Raw genomic sequence first — 12,346 nt, 5'->3', positions numbered from 1 at the left:
CTGCACATCTCATGAAGCCTAATAGAAACAAAAGTTTAGCTTTAAAAACTTCATGTTCTCTTAAAAAAAATCATTATTAAGCACTGGAAAGCTGACACAATCATCCAGCACTGTGTATTCCCACAGTTTTTTCCCTGTGCTCGCAGACCGTGCTGGTGGAAGTAGCTGCAGGGCAAGTTGCATAAGAGCAGTAGAGTAGGTGCTCAGGAAAATCCTCGCTGGGTTAAAACAAAACCCTGGCATTGTTTTCCATGGTGTGCATCTGCTTTTATGTGGCATCAGGAAAGTGACTGTCATTTGCTGTTCCACAAAACTGGCAGTTACTTGCAGTAGCAATTGTAGTAACACTCTGAGCTCGCAGTCCTTACTGCTCCCTCAGGATATGCGTGGAAGCAAGATGATGCATGCTACGTGTTTTTCTACCAGAAAAAAAAAAATAACACATAAGCCATGCATAGAACTTTTCACAGTCTACAAGGCAAATAATTTAAGGCTGATGCTGTGTGTTAGAGAGGTTCTGACAGTTAAATGTACTTCTTTGAAAAAGCAGGGGAGGTTTAATACTCTCATAATTCAAAAACATCTATAGGGTTTTTTTCCTCAAACTTTCCACTGTGCTCAGGAAGTCTCAGCCCCAAAGGAGGATGCCTCACAGGTTATGACCCTGTGAACAGAAGGATTTATATTGAAATCGGTTTTGCTACTTTGTTCATAGAACCTTGGATTTCAAGTTTGTTAGTGTACCCTGGCTTCTTGTATAAGCCGAGTCCTGAACAACAGGAACCAATGATCCCTGCATCAAATTCTGGATCTTGAACTAAGTTGTATTTTTGTTCTGTAAATATTTATCTGCATTCATCTGTATACAACTGAAGGGCATTTAGCACTGTAGCTACCTTATACGGTTTTGTTAATTCCTACTCTTTATTCCAATACTATTCATAACCTTTCCTTGTGCAGGGTTTCCTGCTTGAGAATCTCATGGGATCCTGGGAATTGCCACACTAAGTCAAGCATGTGACCAGACAAAGCCATTGCCTTTAATGGCAGAGGTTACCAGCTGCTTTCTGACAACATTTCTCAACCTGTGTTATCAAGGCACCACTGTATTTTGGGAAAAAAAGTCTAGGCACTTGTCTAGTTCCTTGCAGTTTGATTACCAAGAGGAAAAGCTGATGAACTGATAAAGAACTAGAATACAGCATTGGATAAGTAGCACTTAGATAATTTTTTTTTTTTTTTTTTTTTTGCAGAGCATAGTTTTACTGCTGTAATTACAAACACTTCTAATTAGACAAGGGGAGCAGATGGAAAGCCTCTTCTGGCTGTGCCTGCCAGCAGACACTGAAACAAACCATGTGGGAACATCCAGGGTTATGCTGTTGGTCTTCCTTTGAATTAGTTTTTTTCTGGATCACTTCTCTGCTGCCTTACAGGTCACCAATGGTCTGTGGAGTAGGGGGTGAGTGATGTTGCTTCAGAGATGGTCACAGGAAAAATCCCCTAAATGTCCATCTTGGTCAGTAGTCTCAGAGGAGAAATTATATTCCTAACTCTTGGAATATATTGCTTGGATCATGTCAGGTTAGGTGTTGGCTCAAATGTTAAAGCATGAGGCTTCTTACTCTTTGTTTATGTTTAGGATGGTCAAACACTGGCCCAGGTTGGCCAGAGAGGCGGTGGATGCCCCATCCCTGGAGACATCCCAGGCCAGGCTGGACGGGGCTCTGAGCAACCTGAGCTGGTGCAGATGTCCCTGCTCATGGCAGGGGTGGCACTGGGTGAACTTTGAAGGACCTTTTCAACCCAAACTATTCTATGATTCTGTGATTTATTCAAATATTTGGGCAGTGCAGTGCAGCTGTGGATGTCCTTACATCCACATGTCCTAGTACCTTTTCATAGAATCATAGAATGTTAGGGATTGGAAGGGACCTCAAAAGATCATCTAGTCCAATCCCCTGCCAGAGCAGGAACACTTAGATGATGTTACGCAGGAAGGCATCCAGGCAGGTTTTGAATGTCTCCAGAGAAGGAGACAACCTTCTGGGCAACCGCCCTGGGCAGCCTGTTCCTTTTATTCCTGCCTGGGCTCCTGCTTCCCTGCCATCCCTCTCCTGTCCCTGTGGAGGTTGGCATTGGTTTCTATAAGCTCCAAAGTGTTTCAGAGACTCTAGCCCTTTACTCCATCCTCTTCTCCTTATTTTACCTTGGATTTCCTTGCCTTGGCTATTATTTAAGTGTCTCACCGTGAAACATAACACCAAGCCCCTTGCCTTCAGACACAAAATAGTGAACACCTCTGAGGGCCTCTTTCACTGACAGTGCTTTGTAGCTTTCACTGCGATTTAAGGGAGTGTCTTTTGCCTCAATTTTTATAGAATTAGTTGCTGTGACTCAGATGATGCCTGGTAACTTGCAGAGCTGCAAACACTCGGGTATGTGTTGGCATCCTGAGCTCAGAGACTCTCCTCCCTTGCTGGCGAACGATTCTTCACATGAGCAACACCCTGGCTCTGGTTCAGCCACACTTGAACACACAATGCCTACTGCTCCGTCAGCATCCTCCTGGGAGCCACATATTGTGTAATATATTTTCCTGAAAAATAGATAAGCTGCACAAAAGACTTTCTGCCAAGCTCTGTAGGCTAAATAAGCCAGCGACAACAGTTCTGTACTGTAAAAGTAATTTAAAATAGTAAAGTCTTGCAGTGTTAAATGCTTGATTAAAATGACTGAACATGATGAGAAAAAAATAGGAATTGTGTCAAAATCTGAAATTTAGCATGACTCTACTTTGATTCAAACTGGTGTGGAAACACTTAGAGCATTGCTTAAAAATACAGTCTGTAATAAAAGTGTCCTCTGAAGGGACCAACAAACTAGTATTCTCTATAATGCCCAAGAAATCCATACATGAGTGGGCTGGTTTGAAAAGTACCAGTGCAATAGATACAGTCCAAGTTGGAGGAATAGGCAAGACCAGAAGAATGAGTCTGACTTCCTTATTAATCTTATTCTCCTTTTTGTGCCATCCTTTGTATTGTGTCTTTCTCTTCGCTGATAAACGGCCCCAGCCCCAGATTCAGACATCCTTGTGTGCTGCAAAGGAGGAAAACCTAAAAAACCCAAACAAAACAAACCTGGGAAAAAAAAGAAAAAAAAAAAAAAGAAAAATAATAAACCTAAAATTGACTCTTGGACTCTCTTGCCTTCCTAGTCTGGGAGACTGGCAGCTTCTCCCAGGTTCTGTCAGTCCTTGCTTGGCACCCTGGTAGTTAGCAGGTTTTTTTTCATCCCCTACCTGCTGCCATTTCTGGAATTGAAGTTATATAATTGAAAAGTTGGATTTCTGACCATGCTCAGCATGTAGATAAAGGGAAAGTTGCTTAAATCAGCAGGGTTGAACTCACTGCATATGTGAGTGCCAAGTCAGATTTCTGTTCCTGTAGTCAGCTTGCTTGTAGTAGTTACCCATGCTTCTAGCAGTAGCACCTGGAGGTGACGTTACTGGTTTGATCTAGACCCAGCTTAATTCCCTAAGATATTCTACTGCTGCTCAGGTGTATAAAGTTACTGTCACAGTCTCTGCACCTGGTGGAGATTTGATGCAGAGAGGTCCTGCAGCTCTGGCTGGCAGAAGATCCCATGTGGGGGGTATAGTTGAGCATGCTGGGGTTTAAACAAGCTTCAGCTTGAATCTCATCCTCCAAAAGATGCATTATCTTGTGAAAATGCAGAACTCCACTGACTTTGGGTGCAGGCAGAAATCTACCAGATGAAAGTAACTCTTCGTATCTGCAGGTATCTCTTACAAGGCTTTCTTCCTTTTGATCCATTTTTCTTTCCAAATAGAACATGTAGGGAGCAGACTGGTGTATGCGATGCTTTCCACTGTGCCCTTTGGAGACCAAAAGCCACATCAAGCAGGAGATTTATGAGTTGCTGGCAAAAGATGCTTCATATTCTGTTATTACATTTAAGATGATGAAAGAACTAACTAACTTTCATGACTATGAAAGCAGGAGGAGAACTGCCTGTGGATAAATCAAGCACATGCATTAAGGAAGAAATTAAGGTGTTTGAAGCTTCAAATCCTGATTTGTAAAGTTCAAGATAGAAGAAAATATCTGAGTAAAAGACGTGAAGCAGTTTGTAAGATTTTAACTCAGATACACTCTGGAGAATAAATCCAAAGGTAACAGTATGATTCATTAACTATCCCTAATTAGCCTCCTAAATTTAAGTAGACAGAATCTCGCCTGGAGGCTTTTAAAGGCACCCACCTTTCACTGTTGACGATACAGGGAGCTGAGGAACGTAACTTATTTAAGGAGGACTTCTTCATTATTAGGTACCTACAGGGCATGCATGGCTTGAGTGCCCAGATTAGGTGAACTGGACCTTTTAATAAGATTATTGCTTTTCTGGACAGGCAGAAATAGGAGAAAGCAGGGGAAGGTGTTCTGCAGCCCTGTGCAAGAAGGGGAAAGGCTGGGAGGGAGCGCTGCTTGTGTCCATCTCTGCCCCATGGAGTCTCAGTTGGAGGAGCACCATCTCCTTCATCTCCTAAAGCCTCTCACGTCACAGGACCATATACCTGTGGGATATTTCACTGGGAGGAACAGTGAGACTGGGCTGATTTGTGTTACATGGGCTTTGTTTCTAGACCGGAAATGGTTTACATTTCATTAAGTCACTTCTCTGCATCTGCGTGAGAAAAGGATGAACATCTCCTTTTCCGTGGAGGCCAAACAAGATAAAAGGTTGTCTGTGCTATGTTTATATTCTTGTTGCACAACCTTGCTGTCATTAGCTGCTGTTAGAAGATGCATTAAAGAGTGAAGCATCTGGGCTGCCTCAGGAGCAGTTTTGGCAGAGTGCTCTGAAAGTTTGTGTGAGTTGTGTCAGTTATCCCAGCTTGTACCGCTTCCCACCAGCCCAAAAATCACCAGCAGAACACATGGATTTCTGCTTCGGGCAGTGTCTGAAGGGAAAAGCAGGGGAGGAGGGCCCAGGCTGTGGGCTCGGGGAGGTGTAGGTGGCTTTGGTTATGACAGGGCTATTTTCCCAGACAGTCTCGCTTGATTTCCATGTGGTGCTTGGAAGTGGACATACTGTAATTGGCATGAGTCACTTCCTTGTTACGGGTGGTTTGGAACCACTCCGCACGGAAAACACGCCTGCAGCAGGCTGAGTAACTCCCTCTTGCTCTTGGGTTTTGCATTCGGTTTCAGGATTACAGGCTATGTTGATGCTGGGTGAAAAAAATTCCCTTTTTAAAATGACTGAGGGATATGGAAAGTTGAGGTCTTGACCACTTGCATTCATTAAACCCCTGATTTTTTTTTTTGTTGTTGTTTTTTGTTTGTTTGTTAGAGTGACAATTTAGCATGGCAGCCTGTTGATCAAACCCCAGCTTTCAAACTTACATTCTGTTGCACAAAGTCTCTTTATGTCTCCCACTGTCTTCTGGGACACTTGACACTTTCTGTGTAAACTGTACTGTACTTTTACTCTAAATATGATACAGGATGCCCAGAGGTATGATATGGCTGTGTAGACAAGTCACAGAGTTGATGTTGAGTGCACTCGGCCTTTTACATGGGAATGCCCAGGCCATAGAGCTACTCGTGGAAGCGTTTGAGAGCTGTAGGATCTGATGGTCTCCTGTCAAGTGATTGTACCTCTATCTGACCAAAAATCTCCCAAGTCAGATGAAGGGGGGATGCCTGGTGGCAGGGCAGGGATTGAAGGTAGGCTTTGGGTGTCTAACAGGACACACATGGTCATGAGGAGGTGGTGGAGTCACCATCTCTGGAGGTGTTTAAAAGGCATTTAGATGAGGTTCTGAAGGACATGGTTTAGTGCCAGAGTTTAGTGCCAGAGTTAGGTTATGGTTGGACATGATGGAGGGTCTCTTCCAACCGAAACAATTCTATGATTCTACGAAACCTCTTGCCACATGATGCAAATGAGGTTTTAGTCACCTGAAAGGGGCACATCCAACACGGAGCTAGATGGGGGCACAGGCAGCTGAAAAAGGTTTCAACTTGCTCCTTGGCCATGCCTGAGACCCTTGGGAAAAAGCAAAGGGGGTAGGCTGTGCCACAATTTATTTTTCTTAGTCAAATAAACACCTTCCACCTCCACATTTCTAACTACACAGTGGTGTTAGTGTTGTCACCAGGTGTAGAGTCTCTTTATGCATGGGACTTTTCTTTCTTGCTCTGTGATTATACTGTGATATTTTGTGGTCTGATGGAGCCAAATTCCATTATTTTAATAGAAACTGCTGACTGCTTAGTAAATTCATAGTTTACAGCATATGAAACACATTAATTCTTCAATCTGAGGGAGTCATGTACTTTGTATATGCGCTAAGGAATTGTTTTCTTGTAATAGTTCAGAAACATTAATTATCCCATTTCTGGCTGGATGCTCTGCATTTTCAAGTCTCAAACAAAAATCCGTCAGGGCTTCTACCTCTAAAAACCTGTAGTAGTTTATATTGGGTGTTTACTCACAGCAGGATTTTTTTTTTTTTCGAAGTACGTTGAGCATCAACAGTTCCTGGCCCCAACCTGCCCAGATAAAAGGCTTGGTTGTAATTTTCAATGGTAAGGGAGTCATGTTTTGTTCAAATTGCTCTCTGCTTCAAGCATTCACAGGAGGATTTGCTGAAGGTCCTTCAGATCTGCTTTAATCATACTGAGCTTTCAGAGTAAACCTTACGGGCTGGAAATGCACACGCGACTGTATAGCAGAGAACTGGAGAATGACAAAGTCCCTGTCTGTATGTTTTTAAGACTGAGCTTTCATTGATCTCCCCTCCAGTTGACTGATCTGTATATACAGTGAAGATGGAGGTCAGGGGATAATTGGGTCCTGGGAGTGGAAGTCTTTAAGCATGTTTAGGACTGAGCAAGCCTCAGGAAACATCAAATGATCAAATTAGCAAAGAGAAGGGATGGTTTGAGTGCAAGGCTGAAATATGGGAAGGCTAAGTTTGTTTTCTTTCTTCAGCACAGACTCCCTCTGTGAGACTGGACAAATCATTTTGATATTTAAACACTTTCAAAACTCTGTCCCTGAGCCAGTTTCCCATCTGTAAAACCCGAGGTGTCTAGCAGTCAAATGTTTTGATTAGGGGAATAATATGTGCACTTAAACTGAAACACTCGGCAGCGTATTGTGAAATAGATTTCCTCAGAAAGAGCAATATGCCTCTACAAAATAATCTTTTGTGGCAATTAGCCAAACCTACAGAAATGGAGCATTTAAAACTAGGTAGATTAAAATAATAGAAAACACACAGCAAGTGATCTTGATGAATGAAGAAGCGAGGTATCAGCTGGCCTTTTCTATCTCTTAGCACTGTAATTCAGAATTTTGCAGCTTGTAGGCACAGTAACTTTTTCTTTTCACCAGCCCTCAGTTTTCTGGCCACACAAGAGAGTGCTTGTGTGCAGAGCCCAGCAGAAAGAGTCTCCACCAGGTACAAGCAAGGGCTCTGTCAGCAGCACCAGCATGTGCCTTTTCACGCTGTCCTGCTGGTCGCTTGCACCTAAATGTGATGGGTCTGCTCTGCTGGTGAGAGCGACTCCAGCTTTCATTGTCCTTTGCCCCGTTCCTGCAGGGGAGAAGCTGGCAGAGAGTTTTTATTATGGGATTGACGCCACTAATTCACTGCAAATGGGTAATGCAGGTCTTGGATTGGGAACTGTTATAAATTATTGCTAGCATGATGTTGATTCAGACAGATGAGCAGTGGGAGCTGGTAGCCAGGATTGCTTTTAAAATAGACACAGAGAGATTATATAAAGACTTGAAAGCCTATAAATGCAGACGAATGAACCTGCTGATCCGAGAGCTCCCTTGCAGCTTTGTGACCTAGAACAACCTTCTGCAAATGCCTTCATGGAATGTCACAGTGATGGTGACGCTTCACCCTCCAGATCAAGTCCTATCTCACACAGAGTTCATGTGATGATGCCCAGGTTGGACTCTGGGGTGGGTGGCAGAACATGGCTTGCCATCCTGAAAGTTAATCTTCTGCCCTCACTGCTCAGCTGCCCAGCCCAAGTTACCGGAGAATTTTATCATTTGGATGAATACCCACATCCTAATGCTGACTGCTACCCCCTGAGATACCAAAGGTCCCCAGAAGTCCCCAGCACAACTCCTCTCCTCTATTCCAGGCGATCCCAGCTCATTTCTCACGTGCATTTTAAGGTGCAGGGCTCCTGACTATCAGCCGTGCTAACACTTTGATTGAAGACCCCTTTTCTTCCTCTCTTGTCCATGCATATCACTTGTTCTGCTGACTGAGTTGCTTTAACTTCTCTGCTTGACTGAATGGAGCAGGCCAAGTGCCAACCCTTGCCTGCCAGGATTTCTGTGTTTAATGCCGAGATAAGACAAAAGCCCAGGTACTTTTTTCTGGTGGTTTTAATAATAAATAAGTTTGCTTGATGCCTTGCTTCAGTTCATGCCGTGCTTTGTGTCGGATGCACTCCTCTCCAGAGAATTTAAGGAGAGTATTTCAAAGGAACCAGATGTTTAATTTTTCTTGTGGATTTGGCCACTATACAGAAGCTAACTGGAAATCGTGAGGTGTTTTGCACTTGAGAAAGCCTTTCAATTTTACTGTCATTTTAAATCAAGCCTTCTAAGCTATGTATTGGTTTAGCATTGTATAAACTAGAAGAAGAACAGACTTGCTGCATGCCATCACTCTGATTACTCTTTGCCAAGATAGGCCCTTTCTGGTAAAATGTCCTCAAGATGTTTATGCAGTTCACAGAGAAAAATGGTCCCTTGAAAAGGAAAAGTCCAAGGTTCATGTGCTGTGGACATCCTGTGTTGCACTAAGTTGCTTCCAAAGTTCTGAAGGGGTTTGGTTGCTAAAATGAAGACAAGCACCACTTCGGATTTTTGAAAGTACCAAAGTGCATGTTAATCACAGACATTGAGCATGTGTCAGCTTTTGGGAACCTTTCTTCATGGCCAACTGTGTTTTTAGGCACCAAATGCCTACTTGGTTGTCACCTTTCTTCCTCAACTACCTGAAAGGGGTAACAGCACAACCCAACCCCATTGAGGTCCTGTGACAATAAATAGTCTCTATGGCTGCTTCCCTGTGAATACTTCTCTATCTCCTCTCCCTTGGGATGCTGTTAACTGATTGCTGACTGATTGAGTGATGTTTTGCTTCGCCCTGACTCCTCTCTTGGTCCTGTACATAACGTCCATAGCAATGGTGGCACAGATGCCAAGGTGGAAAAGCCACAGATCAGTTCCCTGGGTTTGCTTAGGAAAAGGTCGTGTTTCTTTCCCCCATTCGATTCAAATGTTTAAGTGGCTGGTGGTGTCACCTTTTCAAAGAAAGATGTAGGTTTACCCAGTCTGTGTTCTGCCCCAAAGGTGGCCATGAATACTAGGAGGTGAAAGGAGATGTTTATGAAGAAGAGCCAGTCTGAAACAAGAAAGACTTGCCCAAATCTGCTAAAAATTGCTTCTGTGTCCCATTTGCTTCATTTTGTTCATTGGAGGCATATCAGCAGGCTACCTGGGACGCAGTTTGGATGAGAAGTGCGTATGACTCACGTCTTTTAAATGCCTTTCAAGTGTTCAGCCTGGGATGCAGCAAAAAGGGTCTTTATTTTTCGAGGGTGCTGAGCCCTGTGCCCTCTGAATATCATATCTCTTCAGGTGCCTCAAATTAGGCACTCAGAATTGTGATTCTCCCTGACTGTGTGCTTGCAGGATAATGTCTGTTCTACCCACCTCCACCACAGACTTTCTGATATTTCTCTGGCACAGGTATCACCTCTACTTCTGCCTAGTTCCTAACATGGGATGTGTTTCTTTTGCTGCCTTCTCATCAGAGGACAGTTGCCAGTTCAGGTTTCACTAGAAACTGCTGTGCCAGCTCTTTGATATCCAGAAGCTGTGGGGTTTTTCTGTCTGTTTCCTGACCCAGCATGACTCCACTAATAATGCAAGAACTTCAGTGCTGATATCTTGGCAGTCTAATATAGGAGGTCAGTGAGTAAATATAGTTACAATTTTCTTTGCCTCAGCAAAGACAGTAAGTCAAACACAATGTAAACAAGGTGGTTGGATCACTTCCCTCACCATTAATATTTGTAGTTATGCAGGCAAATTTAATGGGCGTGATTAAATATCATACTCCAGCTTGGCAGCTGATTAGCTGCAGGGGGCAGGCAGGAATTTCCTTTCTGTTCCAGGGCTGCTCACTTTCCAAGTCCTCCTTCATGCTTGTGCCAAGGATCTCAAAGTGCTTTGCATTTTTAATTATGCTTCTTCACATCCCTGTGAAGAGTGGAGATGAGTGATAGCAGGACCGGCAATGGAGGAAATGGGGAAACTGAGGCACTAGGAGGTGGTGGCCTGCTTGGGACGAGAAAGGCAGTTGCCGTTCGACTTGGACAAAGGAGAGCTGAGCATCCCAGAAATCTTGTCTTGGGGTTTCTGTGGGTCTAATGAACTTGTGCCTAGTTCTCAACAGTCTGTCTTTAACACACTGAAGTCTTGTTTGTCTGCAGGAACAAAATGCTGCTTTTATCTATATATTACTATACAGTCACTGACAGGGAAAATATATCTTTCTTCTCTGGAAATATTAATTTCTTCATTTTTGTCTTTCATCACTCTGTTCCTCTAATTTCTGAGCAGAATGCCCTGTATCTGTGTTTCTTCTCTTTGTATGGAAAAGCACTTTGCTCTGCAATAGCCTCAGGTGTTGGCTGTGGCTGAGGCAGAGAACTGGTTCAGCTTTGTAAATGACATGTAGCTTTGTCCCTACAGGGCAAATTAGTGAATTTACTGTGTGGATTCACCTTCAGTGGGTGTACGGTGAAGTAGCTATGCTGACTTTGATTTCTTTACCTGGATGTACAGCTGAAGAGCTTCACTTGCAACTTCAAGGAGGAGGAAATACTCTCCTTACTAAGGCATGCTTTGGTCCAAAGAAGGGACTATGGATGTCTGGACAAAACTGTCACGTATTACCCTGTCTCACCTGCATATTACGAATGCTGTGGCTGACAAAACAAAGAGACCAGTAGGGATTAGCTGAGTCTTCACCCTCCTTCTCAGGATGGTGGGAATGGAGAATGGGCCTTTCTCAGCTTAGTTAAAGCCTGAAGCCCGACGGGGAACAGTGTATTTTGGACCTCACAGTGTGGGGAGGGTTCCTTAGAGGTGGGATTGCTTACTTCTTTGATGGATGATTCAAGCTTTGTGGTTTCACGTGGACAGCATCCTCCAGAGGCTGGTTCTGTGAATCCACAGTAGACAGAAACTTCTGATGTGCAGGGCTGAGCCAGCAGCTTAATGGCTGGAGAGAGGCAGCGATTCAGGCATACTCTGTAGTCCCCATTGATATGGGGCATCCTGCCCAGCCCGCTGTCATGTAGGAACAAAGCTGCAGTACTCTGAAGAATAGGGTTGAGGCTAAAGCCTGGCTTACTAGGAATTTTAGTTTCTAAGGTGGTGTCTAAATTCAGCTATCTGAATCTGACCCTTAGTCTAGTCTCCAAGCTTAACTGTAAATAAACAATATCTTAATCACTTTATAGTTTCCAGTGTTGTCTCATAGAATGTCTCTGTGCTGGCATTTGGAGAACATTCATCATAGTGCTAAATGAGTGTCTGTTTGGTCTGCACATGGTATAAGTAAGTATCAGCTGAGCCCATAGCATAAATGTGATAATTCTTGTTCTGACCAGCTGAAATAACTCACGCTAAAAACTGTGCTCTTCTTACTTCTCTATTTCAGTTCCCAAGAAGCTTCTGCATGAAACCCAGCCAAGACCAAACAATTACCAAGGATTTCAGAAGCCACATTTCCCACTGCGGCCAAGAGTGTTTGATCCCAATGTTATAGGGGACGGTGTATTCCTTTCTGATGTCTCTCCTTCCAACATAGGACGTGCTCTCCCAGGTAGTTATGACTATTGCAACATTGGCCCAAACCTAACTGTGTTGTGGTAACTGTTCCCATCCATCTTCCCTTACAGACGCTACAAACCTTACCCAGCTTTCTGTATTGTTCTCAAACCCCATTCATGTCACAGCCAGAAAGAGAGGCTTCAAGGCATGACCATTGATGGACTAAAGTGAACTGTGAAACTCTCACCAGCTTTCTTAAAATAGCAGTCACAGCCATGCGTGTCAAAACTTATCACAGAAATACTCTGCACACCCATCTAATACAGTGGCAAAGAACAAAGCAGGGCAGGGACAGCAGATCTGCCTCACAGGGACAGAGAAGTATTCAACTAAGCTTTGAAATATGATACTATTTTCATAAAATGCA

The 12,346-nt window shown here is 43.6% G+C and overlaps 1 protein-coding gene across 2 annotated transcripts in view; it reads left to right on the top strand.

The window, feature by feature from the left end:
- Window positions 1-12,346, top strand: part of EVA1A (eva-1 homolog A, regulator of programmed cell death) — a 214,126-nt gene that overhangs the window by 189,153 nt on the left and 12,627 nt on the right. For both annotated transcript variants that reach the window (XM_065632205.1, XM_065632206.1), the window contains one exon: window positions 11,807-11,971. In XM_065632205.1, the coding sequence (XP_065488277.1) occupies window positions 11,807-11,971 (165 nt within the window). The remainder of the gene's footprint in view (window positions 1-11,806; window positions 11,972-12,346) is intronic.

This window comes from Caloenas nicobarica, chromosome 3 (assembly GCF_036013445.1).
Source record: "Caloenas nicobarica isolate bCalNic1 chromosome 3, bCalNic1.hap1, whole genome shotgun sequence".
NCBI lineage: Eukaryota > Metazoa > Chordata > Aves > Columbiformes > Columbidae > Caloenas > Caloenas nicobarica.
The sequence above is the reverse complement of the archived record's forward strand: the minus strand, read 5'-3'. Positions and strand labels throughout refer to the sequence as shown.